Raw genomic sequence first — 17,460 nt, forward strand, 5'->3', positions numbered from 1 at the left:
CCCCCCCCCCCCCCCCCCCACCTCGGCCTTCAACCTGCCGCCGCCCGGTCTCCAGCCGCCAATTCGGTCTCCAACAGGCCGAAACTCCGTCTGCAACCGCTACGCCGTCTCCAGCAGCCGCAGCTCCAAGCGAAATCCGGTGACTTCTAACCTTTGTTATTTCGTTATTTCGTATTGCATTTTATTTCATTATTTCATATTCCATCCTTATTGCATTTTATTTCATTATTTCATATTCCATCCTTAGTATTTTGCTCGTAGTAGCCCCTGTACCTTGTCTGTTGTCTGTTGTGGCTGTTGCTGTGGTCGTTTCTTAGTTTTATTTCGGGAATATTACTTTGAATGTGTGTGAGCTTTGTATTTCCTTGCTGCTGCTTTGATACTGTCACCGGGTTCATCTTTATATTTTCCTATACTGTCGGGTAGTTGTGGCTGTGGGTGGTAATGGGTGGATAGGGTCATGTCCGAGGGGGTTGGGGCGTGGGGCCGTGGTGGGGGCGGGGGATGGGGAGAGGGCGGGAGTGGGCGGGAGGCCAAAGTTGGGCCGAGGGGGAGGTAGTGGGGGGCGTGTGGATAGCGACGGTAGGCTGAGGGTTGGGTCTTGGAATATAGGGACCCTTCAGGGTAAGTCCGTAGAGCTTGTGAAGATTCTTAGGAAGAGGAGGATCAGGATCAACCTTGCGTGTGTCCAAGAGACCAAGTGGGTAGGGTCTAAGGCTAGGGATGTGGATGGTTACAAGCTGTGGTACTCTGGGAGCGAGAGGCGTAGGAATGGAGTTGGCATCTTAGTAGATGAAGAGCTTAGAGGTCAGGTAGTGGAGGTGAAGAGGATCAACGATAGGTTGATGACTATTAAGTTGGTCATTCGGGGGTTTACCCTGAACGTGTGTAGTGCTTATGCGCCGCAAGTGGGAGCGGAGGGGGAGGAGAAGATGCGGTTCTGGGAGGCTTTGGAGGAGGTGGTGAGAGGCGTGCCCAGTTCGGAGAAGATTGTTGTAGCAGGGGATTTCAACGGGCACATCGGGGCGCTACCGGGAGGCTTTGGGGATGTGCATGGTGGTTTTGGTTTTGGAGAGAGAAATGAAGAGGGGGCGACCCTATTGGAGTTTGCGAGGGCCTTTGGGCTGGTGGTGGTGAACTCGGGCTTCCCGAAGAAGGACGAGCACCTGATCACTTTTCGGAGCACGATAGCCAGGACCCAGATTGACTTTTTGTTGCTTAGGAAAGGGGATAGGGCGTTGTGTAAGGACTGTAAAGTCATCCCGAGTGAGAATCTCTCGACCCAACATAGGCTTTTGATTATGGATTTGGGTATAAAGAAGAATAGAAAGAGGAGGAGTAAGGAGTGTAGACCGAGAATTAAGTGGGGCGGCTTGACGCCAGTGAATGCGTGGGAGATAGGGGAGAGGTTGGCGGGCAAGGGGGTGTGGGAGTGTAGGGGGGACGTGGATAGTATGTGGGACAGGGCGGCAAGGTGCATCAGGGAGAATGTAAGGGAGGTGTTGGGTGTTTCTAGGGGCCGGGCCGGTCACCATCGGAGGGATTGGTGGTGGAATGAAGAGGTGGAGAAGAAAGTGGAGACCAAGAAAGAGGCGTATGCTAAGTTGGTGGAAAGTAAGGACGAAGAAGAGAAGCGGGTAAACAGGAAAGAGTACAAGCTAGCGAGGAAGGAGGCGAAGTCAGCGGTCACGGCAGCTAAGACGGCCGCTTTTGAGAGCTTGTATGCAGGGTTACAGGGGAAAGGAGGGGAGAAAAAGTTGTTTAGACTCGCTAAGGCTAGGGAGAGGAAGGGTCGTGACCTCGATCAGGTGAGGTGCATTAAAGGGGAGGACGGTAGAGTGTTGGTGGAGGACGGCCACATAAAGAAGAGATGGCAGTCGTACTTTCATAGGCTCTTGAATGACGAGGGGGACAGAGCTATTGTGTTAGGGGAACTGGAGCACTCAGAGGAGTGTCGGGATTTTAGCTATTGTAGACGTTTTAAGGTAGAAGAGGTTAGACAGGCAGTCCGCAGGATGCGTAGGGCTAGGGCGACGGGGCCGGATGAGATACCGGTGGAGTTTTGGAAGTTCGTTGGAGAGGCTGGTGTAAGGTGGTTGACTGGATTGTTTAATGAAATTTTCAGGAAGGCAAAGATGCCCGAGGCGTGGAGGTGGAGTACCATGATCCCTCTCTATAAGAATAAGGGGGACATTCAGAGTTGTAATAACTATAGGGGGATTAAGTTATTGAGTCACTCTATGAAGATCTGGGAGAGAGTGGTCGAGGTGAGGCTGAGACGGATAGTGTCTATCTCGGAAAACCAGTTCGGATTTATGCCCGGCCGCTCGACGACGGAGGCAATCCACCTGGTACGGAGGTTGGTGGAGCAGTATAGGGAAAGAAAGAAGGATCTGCACATGGTGTTTATCGACCTGGAAAAGGCTTACGACAAAGTCACCAGGGAGGTGCTTTGGAGATGCTTGGAGGTGAGGGGAGTACCGCAGGCATATATCAGAGTAATTAAGGATATGTATGAGGGAGCGAAAACCCAGGTGAGGACGGCGGGAGGAGACTCAGAGCATTTCACTGTCCGGACAGGATTGCATCAGGGATCTACTCTTAGTCCCTTTTTGTTTGCGTTAGTAATGGATGTGTTGACGCGGCGTATTCAAGGGGAGGTGCCGTGGTGTATGCTCTTTGTAGACGATGTAGTTCTGATAGATGAGACTCGAGGGGGTGTAAATGACAAATTAGAGATGTGGAGGCAAACTCTTGAGTCTAAAGGGTTCAGGGTGAGCAGAAGCAAGACAGAGTATGTGGAATGTAAGTTTAATGACGTGAGGCGGGAGAACGAGGTAGTAGTGAAGCTGGAAGCACAGGAGGTATGTAAGAGGGATAAGTTCAAGTATCTCGGGTCCGTGATCCAGAGTAACGGTGAGATTGACGAGGATGTCTCGCACCGTATTGGGGCGGGATGGATGAAGTGGAAACTCGCGTCGGGGGTGCTGTGTGATAAGAAGGTGCCGCCCAAGCTTAAAGGCAAATTCTATAGGGTGGTAGTCCGTCCGGCCTTGCTGTATGGAGCGGAGTGTTGGCCAGTTAAGAACTCCCACATCCAAAAAATGAAGGTGGCAGAAATGCGGATGTTGCGCTGGATGTGTGGACTGACTCGAGGGGATAGAGTTCGGAATGAGACTATCCGGGAGAAGGTTGGTGTGACTTCAGTGGAGTGTAAGATGCGGGAAGCACGATTGAGATGGTTCGGACACGTGAAGAGGAGGGGCATGGATGCCCCGGTCCGTAGGTGTGAGAGTCTAGCGTTGGATGGTTTTAGGCGGGGTAGGGGTAGGCCGAAGAAGTACTGGGGTGAGGTGATTAGGCGGGACATGGAACAGTTACAGCTCACCGAGGACATGACCCTAGATAGGAAGGTCTGGAAGACGCGAATTACGGCAGAAGAGTAGGGCCAGATTGGGTCGCTAGTGTAGGGAATTACTTGGTGGGGGTTTTTTATTTTTTATATTTTTTATATTTTTTATTTTTTATTTTTTATATTTTTTATTTTTTTATTCCCGTTATGATTCCGTGTTCAGTGTTCCATGCTTATTACGAATCTGTGTGCTTTCCTCTGCTTTCCTCTGTTTTATATTCCTTATGGGTGCCGTATTTATGTTATGTCATCTGCTTCTGTGCTTTACTATGTGTTTGTGTGATATCTTGTGCCTTGAGCCGGGGGTCTTTCGGAAACAGCCTTTCTACTTCATCAGAGGTAGAGGTATGGACTGCGTACATCTTACCCCCCCAGACCCCACTAAGTGGGAATACACTGGGTTTGTTGTTGTTGTTGCTGTTGTTGTGACTACATTATTACACTGAGATCCTATTTATAGACACTACATTTCAATCTTTTTTCAAATAGAATACTACAATACAATCCTTTTCCAAATATGATTTTATATGCTATTCCTATTTGTACTCATATTCTAACAAGAACTATAGGAGGAGAGTCCTGGGATTGACAATGGGACGGTGATATCAAAGGTGCGCTTAAGCCCTAAAGCGAGGCTCAAAACGTGTTGAGCCCTTGCCTCGCTTTATGTGCGATTCACTATTGTCATCAAGTTTTTACGACATACTTTTTCTTGCCAATGAGTCTCTTCTGAAGAGGCGACACGAAGCAATTGATATTTCACTTTATCGTAATTTTTTTTCTTTTTTTTTTTTTGATAAAGGTAACATATCGTAATTGTTTTTCAATTTCTTTGTTTATATATTTGTCATTCATGCTTGTAATTATCAGTCTTGTACTAAACATGAATATTTATATTTTTTCTCCCTTTGCACCTTTTTTCATTGAAGCCCATACTTTCATTTGCGCTTTGTGCTTTAAGCTCCAACAGAACTTAGAGCTTTTTTGTGCTTTTCACTTTTTATAACACTGCATTGAGACCGTTCTTGTTTACCCTAATTATGGACTCACTAACATAGTACATTGAGATCCCATAATGTATGCTAATTAGTGATGCGCACATGTCGACCAAAAGCTTGAACGGTAGAGAAACTCGACTCGAGAGTAGAAGAATAAAACTGAATATAAATTTAGCGCATAAGAAATTGTTAAAGATTTTATCAGCACAAGAAGAGTGAAGTAGGGGTGAGATAGATAGGCTTGCAGTACCTAAATTCAAATAATTCAGATATCTAAGCTCGATATTTTAAGAGTGGTATGAGATATGATGATACACAGAGAATCAAAATAGGAGGGTTGCGCGAACAGACCTTCGTGCTTTTTTGCACTTTTCACTTTTGATAACGCTGCATTGGGACCATACTTTTTTACCCTAATTATGAATGGCTCACTTATATGGTACAATGAGATCCACAGTGTATGCGAATTGGTGATGCACACAAATTGTCGAAGATAGAGAAACACTCGAGAGTATAAGAAGAATAAAACTAAATATAAATTTAGCGCATAAGAAATTGTTAAATGATCAACACAAGAAGAGTGAAATTGTTAAATGATCAACATAAGATAGATAGGCTTGCAGTACCTAAATGCAAATAATTCAGATATCTAAGCTCGATATTTTATGAGAATGGTATGAGATATGATGATACTCGTAGAATGAAAATAGGATGGTTGAAACGGGGAAGTGATAGAAAAGTAGCTACCAAAGTGGAATGTAGGTCCTATAGATCAATGATAAGGCCTTTAATGTTGTATTAGCATTGATGTTGGGTTGCTAAAGTCCAATATATCCACAAAACCAGCCTTGCTAAGATGGATTGGCAATTATGCAAGAATATAGAAAATTTAAATGATCACATTTTGCTGAAGGTGCACGTAGTGTATATCGAGGATAAAAAATAAGAAGCTTTCTAAAGATGGTTTGATCATGTCTTGCATCAACCTCAGATGTACTGGTTTGTAGGTGGAAAATCATGGTGAATGAAGGTGCTAGAAGAGGATAAGGTAGACCTAAAATTATATGGAAAGAAGTTGTCTCGAAAGGCCTACAATCTCTTGGATTGCATGCAGACCTGGCAAAAAATAAGGGGCAATCTATGAAAAAAGATCTAAAGTCATGATCATGAATTTATTTTTGGTCATGTGTTCTATAGAAGTCCTTTAGTCTTATCAAAGATTATATGCCGATGAAAAATATTGTTAACTTCTAATATTATTATTTATATAATATTAATATGAGATGTGCTTAAATGGAGCAACATTATGCATGAAAATTCATATCTCCAACCTCAAACTTATCCGGTATTAAGGCGTAGTGGTAATTGTCGTATGCATCATAATGTGAATGTTCTCAGTAAATGCTATCGTGCTAATTACAATACTTGTCCTCTAACTCCCACTAGTCAAAGGATCTGGATGGAGTAATTTAATGTTGTAACCTACAAGTAATCTATATATACTTGCAGCTCTTTTACTTCATAACAAATATTTGCACCTCTACTGTTAAGAAGCCTAAGGAACATTATGCATCTCTATTATGCTTCTTTTGTGCATGTTATTACTTGATTTTGCAAAAGGTTGCTTCAAATCATTTGCTTCCATTACTTGTTTTTTTCTTTACTTGCTGGGTAGGTTGGCTTGCTTGTGAACTGAATCAGGTGAATATGCATAAGAGGATATGTACGAGATAAAGGGCGAAATTCTTGTCCTGAGATGGTATTTCTTTTTGTTGGGACGTGGATATCTCTTTAAGATTTTTAGAACTCAATTGTTTGAGAGTGAACCAAGAAATTGCTGATTTTTGATTCTCTCGATCCGTTCTGTCTTTTTTTTTTTTTTTAATTTTCTTATTGAATCTATTATGATGAAATAATTGCAGTTATAGCTGTGGGATATGCCCTTGAAGCATGGAGGATTCTAGAAGATCTGACTAACCATGTTGATCTTGTTCTGACGGAGGTGGCCATGCCGTATTTGTCAGGCATTGGTCTTTTGTCAAAGATTATGAACCACAAAACTCTCAAGAATGTTCCGGTGATTAGTAAGTATCATCCCCACATAATTTATTTGGCTTATTCATTTTTGAAAATTTTCCTTAATAACTAGACGATATGATACTTTTAACTGCTCCACCTGATGAGTTTTGTGTGCAGTGATGTCGTCTAATGACTCTATGGGTATAGTCTTTAAGTGTTTGTCAAAGGGCGCAGTTGACTTTTTAGTGAAGCCTATTCGAAAAAATGAGCTTAAAAATCTCTGGCAGCACGTTTGGAGGAAATGCCATTGTGTAAGTTTATGCAGTCATCTTCATTTGTAACTGGAAATTTTGGGAATGCCTTCTTAAACCCCGACACTGAATCTTGGTTTGGAAGCACCTTATGTGACTCCATTTGAAACTGGAAACTTTAACTTGTCATTCTAGACCTCTTTTCTTCTTGTTGCCTTAAAAAGCACCTAGTACGGACTGCATATTGAGTGACCCATTTTGCTTTGATTTCACATCCTTTCCTCAGTCGAGCGGAAGCGGAAGCGAAAGTGGTATACAAACTCAGAAGTCGGCGAAATCTAAAAGTGTTGAAATGTCGGAAAACAATGCAGATAGCAATGATGAAGCTGAGAATGGGAGCTTTGATCTAGACGACAGGGATGGAAGTGACAATGGAAGTGGCACCCAGGTATTCTTTTCTTCACGGCTACAGTTTGGCGTTACTCTTCTATTAGTGGTCTCTTGTGTTGTAGCACTGTCCTGTATGTCCCTGTGCAAATCCCCTTTTATTCAAATGAAGGGGATAACACAGTTTCTTCTTCATTCTAGTTAGTATCTTACGTGGATGGGCTTGAAAAATCCAAGTAAATGGAAGTTTAGGTGTCAGACATTCAGTTGAAGTTGGGTAGGTTTCACAAATTTCTGGTTATCTTGAAAGGCATGGCCAATACATATATCTATTCTATTAGACAAATAGCAGCTGCAGCTATCCAGCTCTAGACAAATAGCAGCTGCAGCTATCCAGCTCCTTGGGTAGTTATTGCTTCCGCACAATCCTGGCCACCAGATTTTTTCAGTAACTTGTTCCTCTCACTGCCACACTTTGTGGGATTATACTTGGTAAGTTGTTTTCTTCTTGTTGTTCCTTTCACTGCCGGACTACTTCATCCCCTTCTCCAAGCAGGCTTTCAAATTGAATTTTTCCGTATACCCGCAAACTTTCCATATGTAAAAGTGCTTTTAAGCTGTCAGGTGCTTAATGAACGTTTCTATATTTACGACTGTGATAGATAACTAACTACCTCTGTTAATTCTCTATCCCTTTGATAAAGTATTAGGTAAGTTTGTCATGTTATTTGTAAGTATAAAAAAGAGGATAAGAGGAGTTGTAATGCAACTCTTCTATCGTCATCATCCGGAAGGTCGCTTCTGACTTTGTCCAAAAGCCCTGAAACTCCTTTCTCTCCCCATCATGAGCGACAAGCCAGACAACAATCAAGATGGGATAATTGTAGGTAAGCAAACCCAGGTTAATTGGAACTTATTTACCCAGGTTAGCAACAACATGACGCCCGGTTTCAATAACCCAGTCAAGTTTAGGTTAGGAATGAGCCGTCACCAATCAAAACATAAAATGCTTTCAAGTTGAGTTTTATTTCGGTTGCTTAGAACTTCTTTGTTAAAGTATTTTAAAATATTAACATATGTCAACCCAACCCATTTCAACCCGTTAAAAATTGGGTTGATATGTAACCCGAATTGATTTTTGAGAAATCTTGTTATAATATTTTATTTTATTTTTTTAAATTTTATATGTTATATATAGTCGTCATAATAAAGAAAAAAAATAATTTTATTTGGTGCTAAAAATTTATAAAAGAACAAATAAAGCAATTCAAGCTTAGTAAGAATTGGACTGGGTTGAGTTATAACCCATTGCCTAACCTGTTTTGACCCAAACAAATTTGGGTCGGGTTGGGTATTGACCCGTTTGTTATCTTAACCCATTTGTACCCGCCCAAATTTGACCCAACCCGCCAATTGCCGCCCCTATTTAGAAGTTTTTGTGTGTTTGGGTAATTTGATCTTTTTAATCCTTGGAAAAGAGAGAATAAGAACGGATCACTTCTTTGCGTTGTGTTGTAAATCAGTAACTTTTGCATTTCTTAATCTAATTATCAACCAGACAGAGAAGTGGTGGGAAGTATAGAACATAAGATTGGAAAGTGGCAGAGAACAGCGGGTTAGATCAGAGAAGATGGTGGGAATCTGGGAATCATATGGAGGGAAATTGGGGAATTTAGGTGAAAGGCCAAAAAATCCCTTTTTAAAGGGGGGGGGGGGGGGGGGGGGGGGGGGGGGGGGGATTGGGGGCGTATTATAGTGAATCAGGAAGTGTGTACATTGCCAACCTACTATCCATAAACCTTATACACAGACACATATGATTGCCCTAATACTTTTTCCCGGGGATTATCCTTAATACTTTGTAGCTAATAGCTTTGTAGAATAGTATGGTTAGCCAATTATGCTGGCATAGGTACTGAAATCTCTGGCATTATTGTTTTGGATTGTGTTAAATGTTTCTGACTCTATAGAAGAGTGATCATACCAGAGACTATGAACAGTTGTTTAGGATAATCGTTTTGGATAATCAGTTGATTGAGCCATTATCTCAGTACTGATTAAATCATAAATCAGTTGTATTATCTCAATACTGACTAGTCAGCTGTATCGAGATAATAGCTCTGACTAATAGCGATTGTAACTATTAGAGCTGATTAAACCAGAAAAAAGTTTATTCTCATACAAAATAATCCAAATCAAGCAGCTTCATGATTTCTGAGATTCCCTTTTTTCTGTGTGAAAACCTGTAGGGTATCTGACAGTTACCTCCATTATTCTTGTTCTGGATATGCTTAACCATATATGCTTAACCATTTCCTCTCTTCATTTAAAACTTGACCATAAAAGGCTGAAACTATCCCCTAACTCGTGCACTTGAATTAGGAACATATACATGGATGGTTCAGTTGGGACAACTTGAATTGCCTCAAAAGTTCGGGAACCTAATATAACCCAAATTGCTCCATAAGAAACGCTGTAAAAAAACAGAAATAATTCTACTTGGTTGGTTAGGGATATTTTTGTCCCGGTGTTCACGCGCACTACAACAACAACATACCCCGTGTATTCCCACAGTGGTTTCTCGGGAGGGTAGAGTGTACGCAGTCCATCTACCTCAGAAGTAGACAGGCTCTTTCCGAAAGACCCCCGACACAGGACAACTATGAACTAATAGTATAGCAAACAAACAAACCAAAAATCATAAAAACAAACAGCAAAAAGGGATAACACACCACTAAATAATAAAAGAAACCACACACCCACAGAGTACTATAAATTACCTATCCAAAATCACAAACATCAGCAAAACACCACAACAAGGAACTAGTAGACACACGCATACCACTATGACCATAGGCACAATCACAAACAAAGCACTCCTACCTACTAGTTAGGATACACTCCTACCCACTAACCATCTACCTTAATTTGCGCCCACTAACTGCTCCATGTCCTGCTTCACACACACTCCATAAACAAAAGAAAAGGCTTTTGATTTGGTTTTGTGGTGTATCTCTCTCTTCACACTCACTCTCTTTATAATGATGTTGACTCGGGTGGGTTGGTTATTATGACCCATTCTATAGCCCAAATGACCTGCTTATGTTGACTCAAGTAAATATCATACTTGAATCATGAACCATTCATTGACTCGACATGTTTTAGCCCACCCAAATTTAGCTCAACCTTGGTATAGTATTTACACACGTTCCATGAACAGGATAATGCATATTGCATACTTGTAGGCAGCAGAAACTGAATAGCTAGCTCATGTCGGGATTTCTATCTAAGTTATTGTAGCAAATTCAGGAATCATAAACTCTTTAACATCTTGATCTATATTCCTACATATGCAGATAAGGGCTTGCAATAACTTTCTTCCATTATCACTCATCTTCTTGTTTCCTTTTTTGTAGAGTTCATGGTCCAAAAGGGCCATTGAAGTCAACAGCCCCAAACCCATGTCACCATGGAATGAATTGGCTGATCCCCCTGATAGCACGCGTGCCCAGGTTATCCATTCAAGGACAGAAGCACTTAGTGCTACCTGGGTGCCTGCAAATGCCACCAGAAAATGCCTCAATGAGAAGGATGAACTGGGTAGGTGGCTCTTGCAAATCCCATGGATAAAAACATCTTAGATCAATATTCTATTTATGCTTTTTACTTTTTTATTGTGTTAATATTCATCTGTTATATCCGTGATGTGGTTTACATCTCAGGAAATGCTAGAACAGGTAAAGATTTGAACATAGGCGTTGCTAATGTTCCAGAGCTTGACGGCCTATCAGGTAAAGTTATGGATGGTTTAGCAGCTTCTATGAAGGACAAACATTTGGATTTAGATCCTAAGGATAATGAGAAAATGGGTAGAAACCTAAAGCTGAACAAGGGAACACGGGAAGATGACCTGAAGGAGAAAGATGTTGGTTATATGGGTAACATAACCAACACATGTACACCTCAAGTAGAAAGTACGGCCAATGAAGTTCCACATGATCCTTCCAAGATCACAAACATCAAAGAAATTGCTACCTATGTCAGTAAAGACATACCTTCACTTGAGCTTAGTTTGAAGCAACTTCGAGATGCTGGAGAGAATGGGATTGGTGTGCAAGAGCGCAATATACTCCGGCATTCAGATCTATCAGCATTCTCTAGGCATGTGATTCAACAGTCACTAAAACTTAACAGCTGACCAAAGAAGCTACAGTTGCTAATTGATTGTCGTCACATGCAGGTATAATGCTGCTTCAACTGCTAATCAGGCTCCAACTGGAAACGTGGGCAGCTGCTCACCTGTTAATAATAATTCCGAAGCTGCAAAAACAGAATCAATGCATAACTTGCAATCCAAGTCAAGTAGTACCCCTAATCAGCGCTCAAATGGAAGTAGTAACAACAATGACATGGGCTCCTCGACAAATAATTTTTTCATCAAACCAGACACATTAATCGACAAGCCAATAAACAAACCTGCAGTCAATGCCCATCCCTGTTCTGCATTTCAACCAGTGCAACATGGAAATAATTCTTCTCTTCAACCTATGGTTCCTGGAAAGCAAGATGCTGCAAAGGCAGCTCTGGGCCAAGCAAGAGCGATACACCAGAAGTTCCAAGTTCAGCACCACCATCATCACTATCATCACCATCACCACCATGTGCTTAACTTGCAGCAGCAACAACAGCTGCTTAACGCTGATGTTTCGTCTCTGAGAAACGCTGTTGAAGCTGCTCCAGATTGCGGAACATCTGACATGGTAGGTACTCCGGTAGAAGGAAATGCTGCTAATTATGGAAGTGCATCAGGAAGTAACAATGGAAGCAATGGACAAAATGGAAGCAGTGGCCAAAATGGGAGCAGCACTGCTGTAGTTGCTGAGGGAACAAATTTGGTAGCGGAAAATGGAACTGGTGAAAAATGTGAAATTGGCAGTGGGAGTGGAGGTGCAAGCAGAGGTGTTGATCACTCGGCTCAAAGAACGGCTGCTTTGATTAAGTTCCGGCAAAAGAGGAAGGAGAGGTGTTTTGAGAAGAAGGTAATTGTTACTGTTGCAGTACATAATTGAAGTTCTGCTTGGATCTAACCAAATATTGTAGTTTGTTGAATTCCCACTTAAACCTTCTTTCTATGCCGTTCAGCATCCCATTTACCTTATTTTTTCTTTTTCCCTTTTTATCATATTATATTTCTGCATGCAATAATATGTAACATCAAGTAAATATTGCAACTTTGCCTACTACATCTCTTCAGTGAAGTCGAGAGTTCTTTGTTTAGCTATTCTTGGTTTTAAAGCTATCGAACAGTCAATATATGGCAGAGGAGCAAAACTTATCTGAAGTTTCTTTCCGTACATTTTAGGTCCGGTACCAGAGTAGAAAGAGACTCGCTGAACAGAGGCCACGTATACGAGGGCAATTTGTGCGTCAGGATGCAGACAAAAGTAAAAGCAACGATACACATTCCTGACCCCTACCATTTTAATTGGATGATTCATGTCAAATGAGTTCAAGCTTAGCTTTGGTCGCCTAGGTAGGGAGAAGCAGTTTGGTTCCACAGCTAAATTTATTTAGTTGAGGTATTGCTGTCTGTTGAAAAAAAAAAAATGGTATTGCTGTCTAGTAATAATTGCTTATTGGAGATTATATTAATTGGGGAGTCCTATGAAGACGTCTTTGTTATATAGCCGGGTTCAAGATACTTAATTTGAACTTTAGATGTTGGGATACCCTAATAAAATTCTTCAGTATGCTGTGCTTTCTAGTGTGCTTAAAACTGCTTTTCCAAAGTCTCTTGTAACACTAGATACATTTCGTACTAATATTATCCATCTCATTTTACACTCCAGTAAGTTTACTTCTCTGATATGTTTTACGTTTGTCCTATAGTTTCTGAAGGGATCCAGCAGACTACTGTAACACAAGACTAGCCATCTGTCCCCTCCAAATTAGCTTCTTTTTTTCGCCCATTTTGAGAGGCAAATTTGTCATCATCAGTATCAAGTTGATATTAGCAATAAGGTAATTATAGAAGGCCTAGAATCTTTGAAGGAATCAAAACAAATCTGCCAGTGATTCTGCGTCAATTACATAATTCTTTTTATACCAGAATTGAAATGACAATAATTTTGCCTGATTCCTGTATAGAGTTATTTCTATTCTCGAAACATCTAATGTTCCTTTATAAATAGTCCAACAGATAAAGTTGGTGACATTGAGCACCCTTTCTGTCTATAGTTTGTTTTAATGTCTATGCCTACAATAACTCCTTAGTATCGGTTGACATCATCACCCTTTGAGGACTTCCAAAATCGTCAACATTTCAACCACTTTATAGACTTCCCCCAATCATTAAGTAGTTTCTGAAGGAGAATTTCTGAGTTCCTAACTTCATCTGTGGTGGCTACTGAAGTATTTTATCAGCAGAAAGAATTTGAGAACAGATCTTTAGGAGGGCCATGCCTTCCTGTTGTCACTCCATAAGCAAATTTTTCTTAATTACCAACTGTGAAGCCAGACCTTAGAGCATACTCCTTATCATGTTTCCTGATGGCTTTCTACGTGCAGGTCTCATATAGAGTTGAATGTCTTAGTGACCCAGTTACCAAGAAGACCATATTTATGAATAATCATCTACCTCTAAAGTACATATCTTTATTAAATCTCCATAATCACTTCCAGAACAAGTATTTATTGAATTTCAACCCCAAACCGCCTAGTTGCTTATTGATGGAGACAACACCTTTTCATTGATGCCCAACAAGTTTCTTCTTAGAGATTTCTTATCAATAATATCAGATAGTAAAGAGAGACATAAGTAGACAACGCATCCAGAACGCTGTTATTCAGCGTGACCCAACCTACGGAAGATAGATATTGAGTGTTCCATCTTGTCGACCTTTTCTCAGGTTTGTCGATCACTTCATTCCAAATATCTATGGACGTTTTTTTGGCCTCAAGACAACTCCAAATGGGTTGTAGGCAGAGTGCCACTGTCATCTCCCAAGGCATTGGGTAACACCTGAATGTTGGGAACCTTATTATCATGGAATAATGTGCTTTTATATAAAGGCAAGAAATAACTTCAAAAACTGTGAGAATTGGTTTGTGTCATGATTCGAGACTATCCCTAGTCGTTACACGGTGCTTAGAGTCACAAGTGATCTCAAGCAAACTCATGGCCTGACATAACACTAAGAACACTATATAAAACTAAATAACAATGTGCGGAAGCTAAATTGAATGAAATAATAAATCAATCAATAATAATATCTGAGTTTGAAATCACCAAAAACTGAACATCAAATTATATAAAGGCAAGAAATAACTTCAAAATCAACGAGAATGGGTATGTGTCACGATCCGAGACTACCCTTAGTCATAACACGGTGCTTAGAGTGTCAAGTGATCCCAAGCAAACCCATGGCCTAACACTAAGAGCACTGTATAAAACTGAATAACACTGTCCGAAAGCTAACCTGAATGGTGAAATAATAAATCAATCAATAATATTATCTGAGTTTGAAACCACAAAAAACTGAACATCAAATTGTATGTCTGAAAGCCCGTAATAAGACGAGCTGCGGGGATAGGCTCCCAACTAGCTCTAACTGTCTGAAATTGAAATAAAATAAAATAAAATATTGATACTATTTCTCGAATGACGAGGACTCACAAAGTACTGTTGCTGATGTAGTAGGGATCATACTATGCGCAGTCGAATGCTGAATGTCGAAACCTATATTATGAGGTAATATCATGCAAAAGAAACTATGCAATCAGTACTTTGAATGTACTGAGTATGTGAGATATGAAATAACTGATATATCCTGAACATGATGCACGTAATATGATAAACTGATGCAAGACGAAGTAATAAATATGTACTGTATGATAAGATGAATAACTAAATACAGGGTTATACAAATATTTGAATCTAATTTGTGGGAGCTACTAATAATTGACATACCCCAATCTGAGCTAATCGGGGTTTAACCTGTAACTCCAGCTGGAAGAGTGTTCAATACCTTGTCAAGGGTACGACTATTAACTGATGTAGATCCACTAAACCGATGTCTAAAAGGACTAATGTATCAATCTTAGTTTGATCGGTGACCCTTTAGAATCTATGAAGGCATTGTAGTTCTTGGACTTAGGAATTTCTGTTGAAGGTCTTAGCCTAACTGACGGGTGAGCCTTCATCTTAGCGGCCGCTCGGTGCTAAGTACTACTCCCAACTGAATCACACTGATAACTAGAATGCTCAATAATGGTAATAATTTAAAGACTAAAAATAAATGTCATTATCTGAAAGCATTCAAACCAGGTAAACTGGAGGATATAATACTCAAACGTATACGTATGAAATTCTAAGTCATCAGTTGTTTATAACCCACCATCTCTGAAGAATGCAATTGGCATGCCTATTTCATAAACTGAGTGAATTGTGAAATATAATAACTCAAGTCCAATAATTATAAATTCACAATATAATTAGGGTTTTGTGATAATACTAATATTCATATTAAAACATGGTTTTATAACTCAATTAGATCAAGAAACTGGAATATCAAGAAATTCATAGCATTCATGAACCGTAATCTCTGAGGTAGGAATTAAACTGAGAATTTAATTTAACTTTCAGACTCAGTGGGTGAAAGGCCCATTGATGAGATCCCACATACTTAGATGAAAACCCTGAAGAAATTTTTGAAATTAGGGACTGAAATTATAGAACCCTAAATTGGGGACTGAAATTACAGAACCCTAAGTCTGCCTTGGGCTAAGAAAATTGCCTTTTTCTCTGTGTTAAGGTTAAGTTTTGATTGTTTTCCAAGTAATGAAGGCTTAGGGTATTATTAACTTAATAAAAAGCCTTAAATTATCTCAAACGACGTAGTTTTAATGTTAAAAGCATGGAATAATACTGACGTGCCTTTTTAAATTCGTAACTGATATGCTGTTGGAAGGGACATACGGGAGCTTTCTATGATCGTGGACCCACCTATGATTGTGGGCGGTGTTCATGGTCAGGAGTTTGATACGATCTATATGAACTCCACCAGATGAGCCATGGTATGATTATGGAACCCACCTATGATCGTACCTGGGTTCATTGGTTGTAGGTTCCAACCGGATCAATTTTAGAAGTCAAAATCGTACCTAAGATGGTGGTTTCTAGTCATGGTCATGGTTTTCCCTCATGGTTGGGAGGTATACTTGTAAACTTTCAGATGTTGGGAACTGTTTTGTAACACCCTGTATTCAAGTACGTGTATTGGCGTATTCAAGTACATGTATTGATCTTATTTATATGAAATTAATTTTTTTATTTTATTTATACCGGAATTTGCCCGTCGATGGATCCATGCGAAGGTTATTGAATAAGCTTTCCAATGATATAAAGATTTCTAAAAATGGATAGGTTTCGGATATAATCAAGCACGTTCGAAACTATAAAACGGTGGCCGGGATATTTGAGAATAGTAAATGTGCAGGAAAATTTCCTGCACACAAACTACTGAGGCCAGCCGAATTTTTGGGTCAACTTCAAACGATCATAACTCCCTTAATATAATAAACTGGGAGAGCTGCAACCTATGAAAAGAAAGATCTTTGAGTCTTCTTTCCAATGCAATTGTTTTCATCCAAATCCAATGTCTAAGTAAGGAGTTATACTCGTTTTACTTCAGCCTATCAAAATAGATTTTTAGGGTCAATTTCAAACGATCACAACTCCTTGTACAAGATGAACTGGGTGGCCTACTTTATATGAAATGAAAGCCCTTTGAATTATCCTTCCAATGATACCAATTTCACCCAAATCCAATATCGGAGCAAAGAGTTATGATCGATCTACTTTAGCTTATCAAAACAGTCCACCAAAGGGCAGATTTGACATTATTTAAATTTTAAAGGCATTTTGGTCATTTCCTATTATATTATGGATGGGAATATGTGTATATATACATGTACATGAGTTCAAAAAATCATTTTCATCATCAATCATTGAGAAAGAACAAACCCTAGCCAAATTTGACCTTTAAATTACTTTTGGTTCAACCGTAGAAATTCCAAAGTAATCCGATAACTGCGTTTGTCATCTCGAGATCTTCGAACGACACCTATTATTTATGCAAACCGGATTTCATAATCAAGAGGTGAATTCTAAGGTATGAATATTGTTTGCCTTTGTTCTTTTCCATATGTATATGTGTGATAGAGGATTATATGTATTGGTTGTTATTGAAATATGATGAAAATAGGGTTATGGACTATTTTGCATGGTTTGGTTGTATTGAACTGTGGAAGGTGGATATGGTAATTGAGTTATGGAAGGTGGATATGGTGATATACTATTGAATTGATGATTATTTATGTCTATGGCTCAATT

General features: G+C 40.1%; 1 protein-coding gene across 3 annotated transcripts in view; it reads left to right on the plus strand.

Moving 5' to 3' along the window:
- The window catches only part of LOC107850219 (two-component response regulator-like PRR37), a 41,460-nt gene extending 28,545 nt beyond the window's left edge, over positions 1 to 12,915 (plus strand). For 2 of the 3 annotated variants that reach the window (XM_016694627.2, XM_016694629.2), the window contains 7 exons: positions 6,333 to 6,494; positions 6,607 to 6,740; positions 6,967 to 7,128; positions 10,484 to 10,667; positions 10,790 to 11,228; positions 11,308 to 12,106; positions 12,430 to 12,915. In XM_016694627.2, the coding sequence (XP_016550113.2) occupies positions 6,333 to 6,494; positions 6,607 to 6,740; positions 6,967 to 7,128; positions 10,484 to 10,667; positions 10,790 to 11,228; positions 11,308 to 12,106; positions 12,430 to 12,537 (1,988 nt within the window). In that variant the 3' untranslated portion in view covers positions 12,538 to 12,915. Of the gene's footprint in view, positions 1 to 6,085; positions 6,170 to 6,332; positions 6,495 to 6,606; positions 6,741 to 6,966; positions 7,129 to 10,483; positions 10,668 to 10,789; positions 11,229 to 11,307; positions 12,107 to 12,429 lie in introns of all 3 variants that reach the window. The other variant, XM_016694628.2, reaches the window with a different exon arrangement.
- Positions 12,916 to 17,460: the final 4,545 nt, after the last annotated feature.

The sequence above is a fragment of the Capsicum annuum genome, chromosome 12 (genome assembly GCF_002878395.1).
Source record: "Capsicum annuum cultivar UCD-10X-F1 chromosome 12, UCD10Xv1.1, whole genome shotgun sequence".
NCBI lineage: Eukaryota > Viridiplantae > Streptophyta > Magnoliopsida > Solanales > Solanaceae > Capsicum > Capsicum annuum.